We start from the raw sequence: 17355 nt of genomic DNA, 5'->3' as shown, positions 1-17355 counted from the left end.
GGAAAAACACTATGTTTCTCTTAATTTTAGGACTCTGTGTGTTGGGAATGTTTTGAGTTATCATGATATAGAAAATACATGTATATCAGTACCCCAGATAAGCTGCATAATTGGGTCTTTCATCCTATTAAAATGTTTAAAAACGCAAATAAATATAATATCATGCGTATTGAAACGCAACCAATTTGACCTTTACACAAATTCGTCAAATTTGATGGGTACGATACAAATTACATTAGATCGAAAATGCTTTGCTGATTTTTGGTATTTTCTCTTTGGAATTATTATCGTAATGCGGCGATGCATTCATTCAGATAGCCCCTGGATAAAAGCAGGAAAACTATCCAAACCCTCTGTGGGCTAGATTTCAATGTTGAAGTGGCCTTTTCACAAATTTTTGCATGTTTTGAAGTTTGTCATTAAATGCTTTATATTGATACATGTTAACATTAAATTTTAAAAGCTACAGTAAAATATCAAAAATAAAATTTAAAAAGGAAAAAAAAGTAGCCCTCAGCAGGGCTCAAACCAGTGACCCCCGGAATCCTGAAGTAAAAACGCATTAGCAAACTGAGCTATCCTGCCAAGCATACCTGACATGCCTATTTTATACCTTATATAAGCAATCTTTGTAGTTTCACAAATCTAAACGACAACAACAGAATTCTCCAAATTATTCAATTGTTTCGCGTTGAAACGCTTTATAATTTTTAGGTTTTTAAATCGTCAAAAAATGCTTATAATGGCTATATTAGACCATAGCAAAAGTTCAGTAATACTGTTTCCTCACAAATATCATAACTAAACCGAAAGTTTGCAAATCTGAAACAACTTTTTTCAATTTTGTCAATTTACCAAACCGTGAAAAGATCCCTTTAAATAAAGCGTCTGACCAAATTATTAACGACGACATACATGCACAGGTTTTTTTCCCCACTTTTTGGGAAGATAGCCCATGGCTTTGGAATTGGGAATTTTATCGGCATTTTCATGAAATCGGGAAAATAAATTCATTAGCCTTTTTTTTCACACGAAAAGTCCACTGATTAGGGAAATACTAAATTTGATATAACTCTTTATAATCATTCAAATTAAAAGAACAAAATCATATGTTACTTTGTAAGATGTAATTGAATTAAATTTGAGATAAAATACACATTAGACACTTCTTTAAAAAACAAAAAAAAAGTATTATTTTTTTGGAAATTGGGAATTTTTTGCCACATTTTGGGAAAATAGCATACTTTTTGGGATTGGGACTATAGCCGAATTTCGGTTATAAAATCAGGCCAAAAAAAAACCCTGATGCATTTTAAATCTGACTTAATCCGTCGTTCATTGTGCATGTCTTTGTAAAGCGTCTGAATTTTCAGCTTCTATTGCGATGCAAAATGAAAGTCTAAGATCCAAAGACGTCCGCGATTGTTGCACCAACATATCAGTCGATCGCAAACGTTTTCGAACCAAGAAAGCAAAAGCCAATTAGTGCCGAATCATTCTTGTTATCTTTTCTTTTAAGCTAAAAGATTATATTATGGACAGTTTCAAGGATTAAAGATGTTATGAAACAACAATTTATTAAAGTTAATGATAATAGTTTAAAGTTTTATTGAATCAAAACTAGTGTCTAGCTTCAACAGAAGTAAAGCGGCAATGATTTTACGGTATGCATTTTTATATCTAATTTCACCCTATTGCAAGAATGAAATCACCCTATTTTTCAAAATCAACGGGTGAAAACCCTATTCCCCAAATAATTATCTTGAGCACTGGTATATGCATGTGTACACAGACAAGTACTTGAAAAAAAAAGTTTGGTCCTTATATATCAGGGCCCTCTAGCAAATCTGCGGCCGAATTTCGGCCGCAGTCCCCCACCTGAAAAGTATACTTTTTTCCCCTGAATTTTTCTATAAAAAAAAAAAAAAAAAAAATTTATAGAAAGATGTGTCTCATTATTATTATATCTCAATTTTATTTCAATTTAATCTAAACAAACATAATAAATAATGAAAAAAGAAATGAATATAGTGCAGACATGTACAAACGTAATATTGAGAGAGTAAGTAAAAAATAAAAAAATCCCCCAAAAAGGGAAATGCCGCAAAAATTCCCCCTCATGAGGGTAGCGACCCGCTTCCCCTAAAATGGATTGAGGGCCCTGTATATATATTCTCTTATTATATACATAAGGACCAAACAAAATTGTTCAAGTACCTGTGCATGTGTATGTCATTTAATATGTTATACTATAACAGGGATCTCGAATGAAGCAGGATCTTGCTACTTGATGCAAGCATTTTGATTTTTGTTTCACTTTAGACTCCTCCACATTATCAGCCTTGCATCATTTTTATGTCCCCCACTATAGAAGTGGGGGACATATTGTTTTTGCCCTGTCTGTTGGTCTGTTGGTTGGTCTGTTGGTTTGCGCCAACTTTAACATTTGCAATAACTTTTGCAATATTGAAGATAGCAACTTGATATTTGGCATGCATATGTATCTCATGGAGCTGCACATTTTGAGTGGTGAAAGGTCAAGGTCATCCTTAGTTTAATGTTTAAACCTATTTATTTTAGCTCGATTGCGTCGAAAGCCTAAGGCTTATATAAACGCTCTCGAGTCCGTTTCCTGGGCCTAGAACCAGTACTTGGTGTCTGTGGGGGAGATCTAAATAACGCTCCCACGGTGGGGATCGAACCCGTGACCTCCCGGTCGCAAGGCGGACACCATATCCATTACACCACGGCGACCTTAAAGGTCATCCTTCAAGGTCAAAGGTCAAATATATGGGTCAAAATTGCTCATTTAATGTACACTTTTGTAATATTTCAATATTCAAGATAGCAACTTGATATTTGGCATGCATGTGTATCTCATGGAGCTGCACATTTTGAGTGGTGAAAGGTCAAGGTCATCCTTCAAGGTCAGAGGTCAAATATATGTGGCCAAAATCGCTCATTTGATGAGTACTTTTGCAATATTGGAGATAGCAACTTGATATTTGGCATGCATGTGTATCTCATGGTGCTGCACATTTTGAGTGATGAAAGGTCAAGGTCAAGGTCATCCTTCTTAGGCAAATGTTACAATGAAGCTAACACTAAATGTGCTTTGAATTACACATTTGTTTTTAATTACATGTGTGTAATATACTAAAATTTATACACAGCATTAATTGGGGAGCAATCAACAAATATATCTATAGGAACAAAAGACATTGTATTTTTCACCTGGGAAATTTAATTCGACCCCTACAATGTTGAGCATTGGGTCATTTGACTCCTGGTTCAATTTCAAAAGTGTTTGAAATCTCTGCTCTAAGTTATAGTGTTTCTGTCATTCCAGATGACCGAACCCATTTTTGCAACTTCATTGCATGTTCCAAGGCATTCAAGACTGCTGAGGCTCTGAAAGTCCACTTGCTGTTTCACATGGATGTCAAGCCACTGAAATGTGACCATTGTGAATACACGTGTCGACAAAAGTCATCAATACGATTTCATATGAAAAAGAAACATCCAGAACTTGTTGTGCCAGTTGATCTCAAGCCAGTCAAGGCGATATCTAAGACCTCTGAGTCAGGTGCCTGTAATGCGGGGCAAGAAATTGATTCTGTTGCTGAAACTATTTCACATGTGGCTCGTTCAGAAGTGGATGAGGTTGAGGATAAGTCTGAGATGGACAAAGACGCAGCGAATAATGTGACAGGTAGGGTTGAAGACAGTGGTCTTCACGCAAGGCTTGACAATGATGTTTCAGTAGACAGATATGCAAAAACAGAACTTATAAACAGTGTACAAAAAATGGAAACTGAGTCCATAGAAACAATTGAAATTCCAGTAGCAATAAGTACTAGTACTCCTGTTAAAAAGGATAGAAATACGCCATTGAAGTCCAAGGAAAAGAAAACACCAGAAGCCTCTACCAGTCACACAAAACTTATGAAAGACGGTAAAAAGGCTATCCATAAGGAACATATTAAAGACAGTAAAAAAGCAATCCACATGGAACATATGAAAGACTGTAAAAAACCGAGCCAACTGGAAGACAGATCTGTATCGGAGACCCCAGTAAAGGAGTCACCGCAGAAAGTGAAGAGAACTGACATGTACGAGTTTCAGAGTGAGGATGAATCAGAGGATGAAATGAAGCCAGGTAGGTATTTTATGGTGGATCTTGGCATTGTTAGAGCCTCGCCCTGAGAAACTGATCCTTGTGCGTAGAGTGTCATACCAGATGAGCCTGTGCAGTCCACACAGGCTAATTATGGACAACACTTTACGCCTAAACTTTATTTTTGTTTGAAAGAGACTTCCTGATGTATGGAATTAAGCTGATTATGTCTCCAAAATAATAGGAAGCATAATCCAATTGCTGAAACGGGACGTATTATAGTTTCACCTGGCGGTGGGCGGGCGGCGTCCACAGCAGTTTCCGCTCTCTAATTCAAAGAGCTTTTATCCGATCTTCACCAAACTTGGTCAGAAGTTGTATCTAGACAATATCTAGGTCAAGTTCGAATATGGGTCATGCTGGGTCAAAAACTAGGTCACAGGGTCACTTAGTGCATTTCAAGCATTTAGCATGGTGTCCACTCTCTAATTGAAGTAGTTTTCATCCAATCTTCACCAAACTTGGTCAGAAGTTGTATCTAGACAGTATTTAGGTCAAGTTGGAATATGGGTCATTCCAGGTCAAAAACTAGGTCACAGGGTCACTTAAACCATTTCAAGCATTTAGCAAGTGCTCTCTAATTGAAGTAGTTTTCATCCGATCTTCACCAACTTTGGTCAGAAGTTGTGTCTAGACAATATCTACATGTAGGTCAAGTTCAAATATGGGTCTTGCCAGGTTAAAAACTAGGTCACGAGGTCCCGTAGTGCATTTCAAGCATTTAGCATGGTGTCTGCTCTCTAATTGAAGTAGTTTTCATCAGATCTTCACCAACTTTGGTCAGAAGTTGTGTCTACAGCGTTTTTTTTCCTTCTTTAACTAGTACCGGGGAACGGTACCTTTCCCAAAGCCTACCGGAGGCTTCCCAATTTTAGCACCGGACCTTTCCCAATCTCGATATCTACCGAACGATTTTAGGTGCCGTTCCCAATAGCCAGTGCCTTTTATTTTCGCTGGAAATATCTTTTGATATTGTGGAGCCTTTCATTTTCGGCCATTTATTTTCGCCGGACATTGTTGCGTAGAAAGTAAACAAAACTTTTCAAATGGGGCGCAACTCTAACCGCTGTGCAAAATGTGAATGGATTACATAACCGCGACGAGTGATCGATATTTCCCGTGAAAGAATTCCATCGCTAAGACCAGTCTTCCTTACATCAATAAACTTTCTCAACACTAAATTTTCGTTGACATTTAAAAAAACGTAACCGTATTGAGTTAAATGCGCATATTACTTCTATGTATAGTTTTTTAAGTGTCAAATCCGGACAGTAACTATTCGGATACGGATATAAACAAATAAAAGTTTAACATAAAATTAAAAATAATGAGACATGGGTGTAAAATCCTATAGTTATTTACAACATATACATAAGCATTTCATGGCAGATGATCTTAATATCTTATTTGATGATTTGAAAAAAAAATCAAAACAAAATATAAGACTTACCTTTGAACTCATTTTGGTTACGTGTGACTATTCTCACTGTCTATTGTTAAAAGATGTCAAACCAGTACAAGATCCATTGTTGTTGTTTTTGTTTAGTTTTTAAGTTTTTAATTTAACTCACATGAAACATTGCAGGGCTTGTAAGACTTTTAAGGGCTAAAACAAAATTATTAATATTATTTTTTATGCAACCTCAGTGCTTATGCCTACCACTGGAAGATATTTTTTTCCAATTGACGGGCACATTCTAACTGAAGTGGCAATAACACAATTTTCACATGACATGATACGAAAGTCAAAATATCATAACCGTACTGTAGTTTTTCTGTCAAAACCTAGAGTTTAAAATGCTTTGTGATGCAGAATATAGCCCCTAATGATAGATTACATGCATTTTAAAGGTTCCCAATTCATCAATTTTGCGACTCGAATTTTTCCCAATTCATTGATTTCGCGACTCGTTTTTTTCCCAATTTGAAGATTTCACGACTCGAAAAATTCCCAATTGTAGGGGTACAGGTACCTTTCCCCTTTGGGGAAAAAAAACGCTGGTCTAGATGATATGTAGGTCAAGTTCAAATATGGGTCATGGTAAAGTTATCAAGTTGTCCAAAGTCTTAAAACGGGCGTATCTTGTGACAGTTTGGCACTCTTGTTAAGAAACTGGGTCAGTAGTGCAAATGAAAGAAAAAGCATTGAGCTCTCTAGAAGCCACATTAATAGCCCTATCTTCATAAAACTTGCTTGCAACATCTGCTCTAATAATTTCTAAGCAAAATGAGATATGGGTCCATTGCATTGAAAAACCATTTACCATATGAGGCAGTGCAGACTTTTGAGACTATTGTAACATTTTCAACTCTCCATTAGTTTAATGTTTGATCCAATCATCTTGAAACTTGTTCAGGACGTTATAAATTGTTTTGTTATGATAGCTGATCCAGTTAAAAAAGATTGTTTGTTAAAAAACATGGCTGAGTGCTCAAGATAATTTGTATGCAATTAGTTTTCAACTTACAAGATTTTTGCTAAAATAGTTTTTCACTTTCAGTATTAAGTTTTAATTACTGTGTTTAACCAGTGCTCCAGCAAGGCCTAAATTAAAGGGCGCCCCGCCCTGCCCCTGCGAACCTCCGCCCTGCCCTTCCTAGGGCCCCCCTGCCCTTATGTAAAAAAAAAAAATTCTCTTATTGCATTGTATTTCATTTATTCCTCATTGAAGACATTATATCGGAATGGTTAATAATGGTTTAATAATAATGGGAATAATATATTCTAAAAATTATAAATATAAATTAACATGCGACAGGAAGCATTCCTGAAACGACAGCGTGCTCGAACGTGCCCTTTTGATAAAATACTGCGCGTCGAAAGTGCCCTTTTGACAAAATACTGTGCGTCGAAAGTGCCCTTTTGACAAAAAAGCCCCCGTGCCCTTTTCAAATCCTATCTGGAGCACTGATGAGTGTTTACTTGATAGTATCTGGAGCACTGATGAGTGTTGAATAGATAGTATCTGGAGCACTGATGAGTGTTTACTTGATAGTATCTGGAGCACTGATAAGTGTTTACTTGATAGTATCTGGAGCACTGATGAGTGTTTACTAGATAGTATCTGGAGCACTGATGAGTGTTTACTTGATAGTAAGAGGGGAAAAGTTACCTCATTTCCTAATTAAATTTGTTATCCGATACAGAATTAAATTTGTCATCTGAAAAACATAAACACATTCTTGTTTTAAATAAACAGTTTGAAGTGAGTAAAGTTTAACAAGATTTATTGTCATCAAAAAAGCTTTTTAACCCTTTGAGCGCTGGAACCAGAATTTGAAGGCCTTTGCTAACAGTTTGGATCCAGATGAGACGCCACAGAACATGGCGTCTCATCAGGATCCAAACTGTTTGCTATTCTATTTGTAATCTTTGAAAAAAATTGAAGAAAATGCTAATTTTAGAAATTCTGCAGACGACATTTTAGCAGATGACAAATTTCCCAGCATGCAAAGGGTTAAAGCATCAGCAGTAAGTATCCGCCGGCAATCAGTGGCTATGATTCTAATTACGCTTCCTGCATAGAAAGTGTTTCTTGATGACCTATTAGCTATAGCATGGCTGCAATCAATAAATTTGACAAGGGAACAAAACATTCATGCCTACGTCTTTTCACAAAAATTGTCCCCCAAAAATTAAAATTATGGAAAGCAAATAGCCATAAGCTTATATGAAACCAAGATGGGTCAAAAGTCAGCTTAATGTATAGAATATGCACACAAAAGACAGTAATTTGGCAAATTTGTTCTGCTTCCTATGTTGTAAGATACTCTTGAACTAAATTCAAACTGAATTCTGCCAAAGAAGACCTCTAATATTTCTTTAAAAATTGGTAGATAAATACTATGTTTTGATAAGTCTACATGTTGCTTGCTATAATGTAAGTATTCATTTATGTATGTAAAACAAATCAGATCATCAATTGAAAATTGTGAGCAGTGAAGCTGCATGATCCAGAGCTTTGTTTTTTGGCTTGTAATGTCTTACAATGGTCCTCTGCTAAGATTGTTCAAACCATGCCCCATGGGTCAAAAATGGACATGCATAAGGGACACAAGATCATTATAGACTTATATTGTAAATACCTTTGAAAATCATTTGATATTTGGTGTTTGACATATGGTGTTTATTTTCCAAGTTTCTTCGAAATCATGCCAAAATTGGCCCAGCCCTAGGGGTTACTTGTTTTGCTTATCTGTATCTTTTAAAAACTTAAACAATATTATACCAAGCATCGTGGCCCACATGGCCGGGTTGTTAATTACAAAATGTAGCATGTAATGTCCTATAGTAGTCATATGCTCAGTTTGATTAAATTATTTCCCTGGGATCAAAACTTACAGAGCCCCAGGGATCTTATTATCAATCAAATATTGTAAGGTAATTATAGATAAACTTAAAAAATCTTCTCTGAAACCAAAAGGGTCCGGGGATTGATATTTTAAATGGTAGGGTGCAAATATATTTCTTCGAAACGTGTCTATGCCTTGTGTGTTTTTTTAGACCAATGCATTCAGTATGAGAGAAAAGTGAAACATATGTTTGCACATTTAAATTATTATAAGATGGAAAAAAAACAGACGGAATTAAAAAATCAATTAAAGAAGTATTAATCAATTAGCTGTGGGAAAATCTTGAAGGCAGAAACAGAGCTCAGGATTAATCACTGTGCAACTGGTATCTAAGATGTAAATGCATTTTGTGTATTGATCCTGTCTGTGGCTTTACTAATCAATAATCATGTTCAATTTGTATTTGAACAAAATGGAAGGTGATAAATTATTTTACAATCTGCGGGCATTGATACGCTGGCACAATCAATAATAAAAATGAGACAGCTGTTCATTATACAAAAAGGGCTAGCGGGTTAGACTGTCATATCTATTGTAAAATAGTTGAGCAGAAAAGGCAATTACCACCCTTTTCGTGTACAATTACCTAAATCAATATAATCTCCTTTTACTATGTGTATTAATACAGTGAACATGCCACTATTTTACTTTAACCCTTTTCTACTTAGATAATTATTATAGATAAGTATTTTGATGATTTGTGGTCCCTTAGAAAGTGTTATTTAATTTAAGACCTTTCTTACTAGATTCAAGTTTTTAATTAAGGCTTCTTATCCAAACCTTAGATACTGATGAGCAGAACACAGCATAAAACCTGAACAGACTGAGAGTTCAGCGGTTTTTCTGCCTATTTTGGGAAAAGGAGTCTGACCAATTGGGAATTTTTTATCTACAAAATTGGCCATTTTGGGAATTTTTGCTTCGATTAAAAACGGCTCATTAGGGAAAAATTGTGAATTTATCATGTTGAAATAGTTCAGTGGTTTAACAAATAAATTTGTTTTTATTTGTTATTTTGTCTTCTTTATAGAAACAGATGCAATATTGGGCATGTTAAACGTTTTTTCAAGTACTGCAGTTTTGTTTTTCAGTTACAGTTACTCTCTGAGATAAGAACTGTACATTCAAAACCTTATAGCAGATATTTTTGACCAAAACAAACACTGGTTAGTCACACATATTATAAGAAACTTCATTCTTAAACAAACAAAAAAAGAAAATATTTTTTTTATTTTTTTGGGGGGGGAAATTAGGATTTTTTTAATAATTTCGGTTTGGGATCGGGTCTGTTTGCTTTGGGAGTGCTTCCGTTTTCCGCCGGCGCAGACAGTGCTGAAAAACCCCTGGAGTTTTATGCTGTTTGCACATAGCCATTTCCACTTTGGCTCTGAGTGGGAAAGGGTTAATACAGTGAACATGCCACTATGTTACTTTATATGTCAAATGGGATCTGCTCCCTATCTTAACATTTATAGTTTTTCAGATCTCAGTAAAAACTAGGGTGTTCAATATTGTTAAACGTATTTGTTTACAGATTTTTGTAGTTTTGAAAAATGTCAGTCAATGAATTTTACTAACAAAACTGTGTTACCTGGAATAGTTCTAAATAATTGTTATAAAATTGTCTCCCCTTGGATTCAAACCTGGGATTTTTGATTGAAGGAAAAGCGTACTCTCCAGCACTGCACCAGGAAGGCTTTTAAAAATCAATTGGTACATGTAGTTGAAACACAATGTCAGTAACTAGTGTCTTGCTAAATTATTGAAGAAAAGCTTTTTCATAGCTTCATTATTTTTATTGATGAGTATTAGAAAACAAACCTGTATTTTAAACATTTTTTTTGTCAGGAGTTTAATTTTTCTTGTCTGAATATAATACAATTAAATTTGTTAACCTATGACAAGTAATAAAAAAAGGCATTTTTGGAAAACTGTAAAGTCGCTTTAAATTTGTTCTTCTAATACAGTAGCTAGAACAGAAATGATTTTCCAAGTACCGTAAAAATCCAGTCATAAGTCTACCTGCTCATAAGTCGGGGGGTAAAAAATGATACGAAAATCGGAGATTTTGAATATGCCCAAGTCATAAGTCGAGTCAGAAATTGTCCGTCCATGAATTTCATAAACAGACGCCATTTTAAATGTACGAGAAGTTTTTATTCTATACATAGACCATGACGTCATCATAGCCCTGTGCGACGTAAACATAACGGACACGTGTATTATGTACTTTGTGTAATATTAATCAATACGATATATATTTAGGAAATCGAAAATAATAGATAAAAATATAGACAAGCAAATCATTATGAACCACATAAAAACAAAATCAACAACATAGTAAACCAAGACGTATATACATGTACATCGTAATTTACACAACAACGACATATGAAACACAAAACTTGCGTTCAACATCAGTATTATTATTTGATTGCTCTGCAAATTCTATCACACGTATTTTAAACGCATTGTCATTCGCATGGCGTTTGCGTTTTCCAGGCATTTTCGCAAATCAAATGTGTTAGTCAAATTAATAAATTGTCCACGCTAGTATTTATCCACAAACTTATAATCCGATGACACACTGTGATCACTGTAATCAAATCTTTGCACTTTTAATATCTATCAAAACAATTGATTACTTCTTCTGTAAAACACGTTTTTATTACAATGATTGACATAACCAATAGACCGCTAACTCCACCTTTGTTCTACATAACAGTTTAAAAGGCGGAGCTATGCACGTGCTCAAACATAATTGGACGATAACCAGTGAATAACAAACTCGCGATTGGTTAAACAAGTCGCTTCACAAATCAAAGGAATCTTATTTTATTGGCGAGAAGGGTGATGCTTTATGGCTTCTTGACAGGAAGCGGCTTTCCTTAGATGACGTCAAACTGTCAATTCACACAGGTTGCCAATTATCGCTCGACTTTAAAAATGACCTGATCTTTTGTTTACGCGTTCAGTTATATAAAACACCTGCTAACATGAAAACTTTGGATTAAATTATGAAAATAAAAACAATGGAAATGTTGCGAACTGTGGTTATATTAATTGGTAAGTATCAGTTAAAAGACGACATTTCATGTGTCGTAAATCAACAAGTTTTTTTATACAACAACAACAACAATTGCCGCGAGGATCAATCTTCGTCGAATTTCATAAAAAAAATTCGTGGTAGACCTCATAAGTTGATACTGTATTTTTAATCAAATTTTGGAGGTAAAAAATCTCGACTTATGACTGGGTTTTTACGGTAAATCCCAGTTTCGAAGAATACCGGGTAAAATCATAACAATTTGTATATCTTTTATGAACTATATAGTTACATGTACTAGTACTAAAATCACACTCATAACATTTATCTAAATTTTATGCTTTTATTGTCCATTTCCGGTGAAACCGGAGGGGACTTCTGGTTTGCGCTCTGTCTGACAGTCTGTCCGTCAGTCTGTCTGTCACACTTTTTAGCTCATCTGAGCGATAGCTCGAGGTGAGCTATTGTGATCACTCAGCGTCCGGCGTCCGTCCGTCCGTCCGTCTGTCTGTCTGTAAACAATTTGTAAACATCTTCTTCTACTAAACCATTGAGCCAATTTCAACTAAATTTCATGTGGAGCATCCCTAGGTCATGGGACAAAAGAATTGTTAAAAAAAATTTGATCGCATAACCAAGATGGCCGCCATGACCATATATGGTAAAAACCTTAAAAAATCTTCTTGTCAGAAACCGCTCCTCAGATTTTTAAAAAATTTCACAGGGATGACCTTTGAAGGCTCCCCTGAAAAAGTTGTTCAAAGAAATTTGATTCGTCAAAAAACATGGCCGCAGGAGCTCGTTGAACTTTGCATGTTTATTTGTTTTTGCCTATTTTGTGAAAACTTTAAAAAATCTTCCACATTTTTTGTCCGATCCTTTCCAAATTTGCACAGTGTCTTTATATCAATGAGGACACGAACCCTACAAAAAATGAGCATTATTGGTCCATGAAGTACAGAATTACCTCCCCTTGAATTGAGAAAATGGTGTTTATGCAATGAAGTCCAAATTTTTCATCCAATTCTTTCCAAACTTGTAAGGATTTAGCATGGTTCAAACAAGGGAAACAACTACGGTTTATGCATGTTCTTTTTATTACAGAATTGCCTCCCTTTAATTCATTCAAAATCTCATTTTACAGCAGAGATTCCAAATCTGACCTGTAAATGAGCCCCATATTTACTGCCAGTGCTAGGTTACCTTTTCCCATTTGATCATTCTTAAGTATTGGTCTTGTAATGCTGCTACTGCTTCTGCTACTGCTACTGCTACTATGATACGTACTACTACTACTACGACTACTACTACTACTACTACTACTACTACTACGACTACTACTACTACTACTACTACTACTACTACTACTACTACTTACTACTACTACTACTACTACTTCTACTTCTACTACTACTACCACTACTACTACTACTACTACTACTACTACTACTACTACTACTACTACTACTACTACTACTACTACCACCACCACCACCACCACAACCACCACCACCACCACCACCTTCTACTACTACTGCCACTACTACTACTACTTTTACCACTACTACTACTACTACTACTACTACTACTACTACTACCACTACTACTACTACTACTACTACTACTACTACTACCACTACTACTACTACTACTACTACTACTTCTACTACTACTACTACTACTACTACTACTACTTCTACTACTACTACTACTACTACTACTACTACTACTACAACTACTATTACTACTACTACTACTACTACTACTACTACTACTACTACTACTACTACTACTACTATTACTACTACTACTACACCACCACCACCACCACAACCACCACCACCACCACCATTCACAGTGACAACAAACGTATTCACACAATGGCTGCTACTACAACTTAAAGCCCATATAGGGGGGCATGCATGTTTTACAAACAGCCCTTGTTTCTATGGGATTTTAACCACAACTGTTCATGTTTATCTCCGACACATATTTTAAGTCACCTGTCATGAAGTGACACGGTGAGCTTATGTGATCGTGTGATGTCCGGCGTCCGTTGTGCGTGCCTGCGTGTGAACGTGCGTCCGTCCGTCAACAATTTGTTTGTGTAGACAGTAGAGGTCACAGTTTGCATCCAATCTTTATGAAATTTGGTCAAAATGTTTATCTTGATGAAATCCGGTTTGGGATTGTATTTGGGTCATCTGGGGTCAAAAACAAGGTCACTAGGTCAAATAATAGAACAACCTTCTGTAGACAATAGAGGTCACAGTTTTCATCCAATCTTTATGAAAGTTGGTCAGAATGTTTATCTTGATGAAATCTGAGTTGGGATTTTATTTGGGTCATCTGGGGTCAAAAACTAGGTCACTAGGTCAAATAATAGAAAAACCTTGTGTAGACATTAGAGATCACAGTTTTCATCCAACCTTTATGAAATTTGGTCAGAATTCTTGATGAAATCTGGGTGGGATTGTATTTGGGTCATCTGGGGTAAAAATCTAGGTCAAATAAATAGAAAAACCTTGTGTTGACAATAGAGGTCACAGTTTTCATCCAATATTTATGAACTGTTATCAGAATGTTTATCTTGATGAAATCTGGATTGGGATTGTATTTGGGTCATCTAGAGTCAGGAACTAGGTCACTAGGTCAAATCATAGAAAAACATTGTGTAGACAATAGAGGTCATAGTTTTCATCTGATCTTAATGAGTCAGGTGAGCGATTCAGGGCCATCATGGCCCTCTTGTTTGGATCCTGCGATAACTTTAAAAGTTCTTCATATTTTTTCATGAAACTTAAAATATGGATATATGAATAATTATGGTTGCTATGGCAACAAATAAAAAAAATCTGACAATGGTGGAGTTTCACCGGTAGGGGACCATATTGCTTGGCAATCTCTTGTTGATTTTGTATCATGTATCGACAATCATCATTTTCACATCATAATTATTAAACATGAAAGTTACATAATATCATAATCTTTTTCAGGGTTTTTTTTTAGAAAAAGGGGAAGACGCTAGACGCTGGGTAAAAGGGGAAAATAGAGCGCGAAAGAGACATATTTGGGGAAAAAATAAAAACTGTTCATTTCAATGTCTATAACTCACCTACAGACTTCAGGGTTTTTTTTTTAAAAAGAGGCATGTCTCTGACCTTTTTGTTCTTAAACACATGAACAAGTATGATATTAACGTCAAAGTCCTAAATAAAGTTGCAGGGGTAGATCTAAAAATGGGAAATGTTTTCAACTGGGGCCGGGGACGATGTCAATATTGTGATTTCAATTTCATGATGAATGGGTAGATGATTTAGAACTGCTACAGTATTGGAAGGGAAATGTGCGGCAGCTGCCGATTGTGTACTTTCACTTTCTCAATGTTCGATGTTGATTACATGTACCTCCAAATCCTGCTGGGTTTCAACAGTGTTTGATGATTCATTCTTTAAAAATGCGTCGACGCAATTAATATTTTCCGAGTCCAAAGGTTTTATTTTGTTTGTGTATGAACGCCAATTGTGAGACTTTTTTCTGTTTTATCGTTTATATCTTGGCTTTCACATAACCCGGATGAAAATTCGACTGGTTTCCGGTAATTAATTGACGAAACACCCTTCTCGCGCTAGAACGGAATCCAGTAAAATAGTCACATGATTAATACGATAAGTTGCCCGGTTTCCATGACGTAATTTAAGAGCTATATTTAGAATCACTGGTATTCCCAGATTTGAGTGTTCGTCGAGAGAGAGAGCGAGATCGTTGTACATGGTACAAATTGGATAAGTGTTGACTTCCCAAAAGAAAAAAACCCATTTCTTTGAGGGTAAAATATTATATTTTGGTGAATAATTATATTTTTGGAGGGGAAATCATATTTTTAGGGGAAAAATTCTGGTAGGGGAAGACGCCAAATATCGGCGTCACTTTCTTAGTAAAAAAAAACCCTGTATTTATCCTACATTTATCTTTAAAATTCCTGTGTAACCCATTATTTATAAATGTTTAAATGTCCTACATGTATGTGGATTACTGTAGGTATTTTAGAATGACGTATATTTGTATGCCTTCAGCATTTGATATGGATGCCATAACATTATGGCCCAGTCAATGATTCCAGGTTTTTTTTTGGCCCGATTTTATGGCCGAAATTCGGCTATGTTCCCAATCCCAAAAAGTATACTTTTTTCCCAAAATGTGGCAAAAAATTCCCAATTTCCAATTATTTTTTTTTTAGAAAGAAGTCTAATGCGTATTTTATCTCAATTTCAATTCAATTACATCTAACAAAGTATTATATGATTTTGTTATTTTAATTTGAATGATTATAAAGAGTTATATCATATTTAGTATTTCCCTAATCAGTGGACTTTTCATGTGGAAAAAAAGGCTAATTAATTTATTTTTCCAATTTCATGAAAATGCCGATAAAATTCCCAATTCCAAAGCCATGGGCTATCTTCCCCAAAAGTGGAAAAAAAAAACCTGGATTCCATCTGTAGCGCCCATATCTTGTCTATGTTTAATCACTGTTATCACCAAACCTTGCTTTTTTTGACACTGACCTTTACAAAAATTGGAATTCACACAAATTCAAAATGGCTGTTGAGCTTTAACTGGATGCATATGTTTCAATTTTTCAGTTGTTTTTAAACTGTCTTATTATTACCCCTTGAACCCTTTCCCACTCAGAAGCAAAGTGAAAATGGCTATGTGCAAACAGCATAAACCCAGAACAGCCTGCAAGTAACAGGCATTCTGTTCAGTTATTATGCTGTTTGCTGCTCACCAGTATCTGAGGGTGGGAAGTGAAGCCCAGGGCTCGAATTTAACTTTTATTTTCTACTTACAAAAAATTGTGAGCAGCTTTAATACCAACTCGCAAAATCAAAAACATTCTCGCAAATTTTCATGTAAACATAAAAAATCTTGGACATTAGTTTAGTACTATTTAAACAAAATAAAAGTACTTAACACGTATACACATTTTATTTCTGCAACCATACAAAGATATCAGTTCCTTGGACCATAAAGGCCCACATCAGGTTGATTGACCATCTTCATCTACAACAAGTTTTAGTCTTATTTTAAGTTATTTCTCACTAATTCACTGTTTTCGTAGAAGGATTTAAAATCCGTTTTTTCTAACTAAACGGTTAAATTTGCTTTATCTTTTGCATTATGTATATTTTGTGTTATTTACGTCTGTGGGAATAAAGTGACAAGTTATTTTTCGCTTTAATGAACATGTGTGAATAGTCGACTGTTTCACTTCCTTTGTACCAATACCATCCTCGTATCTGTATATACCAGTCTACATACAAGGTGCGCGCTTACGCATAAGGGTACTTGGGCGTTCAGCCGTACTATAAATTGACCTAAGATTTAGCTATCATGACGTCGAGCAGCATTATACAGTACACTCCACACGTTTTCCCCAAAAAGCGCGCTCCCTCCGTGTTTTTTTTCTGCTAGCGAGTGTTCACGCAGCGTTGAGAGAGCGAGGTGAACTCGATAAAACGCTCGGCGTTAAGCCGCGTTCGCTAATTCCCGCGGCGTGTATTACTTTAGCCTAGTCGGTAAATGCAGACAATTTCCGTTCTTATCAGTGACCGCAGCGCAACGCCGCGTTAGCAATGTGCTACTGGGCATGCCAAAAAATAAAAACATTGTAATAATAAATTGTTTAAATACTGTAGTACATGTATAAAAAAAGATAATTGTATAGAAAATTAATGCATATAAAAATTATGTTTTTTAACACACAGGTACGTCT

The 17355-nt window shown here is 35.6% G+C and overlaps 2 protein-coding genes across 4 annotated transcripts in view; both read left to right on the top strand.

Annotated features, from left to right (window-relative positions):
• Positions 1–17355, top strand: part of LOC127880518 (protein rolling stone-like) — a 317579-nt gene that overhangs the window by 211209 nt on the left and 89015 nt on the right. The gene's annotated exons all lie outside the window — the stretch shown is intronic.
• LOC127880496 (uncharacterized) overlaps positions 1–17355 on the top strand; it is a 42945-nt gene that overhangs the window by 9033 nt on the left and 16557 nt on the right. For both annotated transcript variants that reach the window (XM_052427792.1, XM_052427791.1), the window contains exon 3: positions 3350–4159. In XM_052427792.1, the coding sequence (XP_052283752.1) occupies positions 3350–4159 (810 nt within the window). The remainder of the gene's footprint in view (positions 1–3349; positions 4160–17355) is intronic.

This window comes from Dreissena polymorpha, chromosome 5 (assembly GCF_020536995.1).
Source record: "Dreissena polymorpha isolate Duluth1 chromosome 5, UMN_Dpol_1.0, whole genome shotgun sequence".
Lineage (NCBI taxonomy): Eukaryota > Metazoa > Mollusca > Bivalvia > Myida > Dreissenidae > Dreissena > Dreissena polymorpha.
The sequence above is the reverse complement of the archived record's forward strand: the minus strand, read 5'-3'. Positions and strand labels throughout refer to the sequence as shown.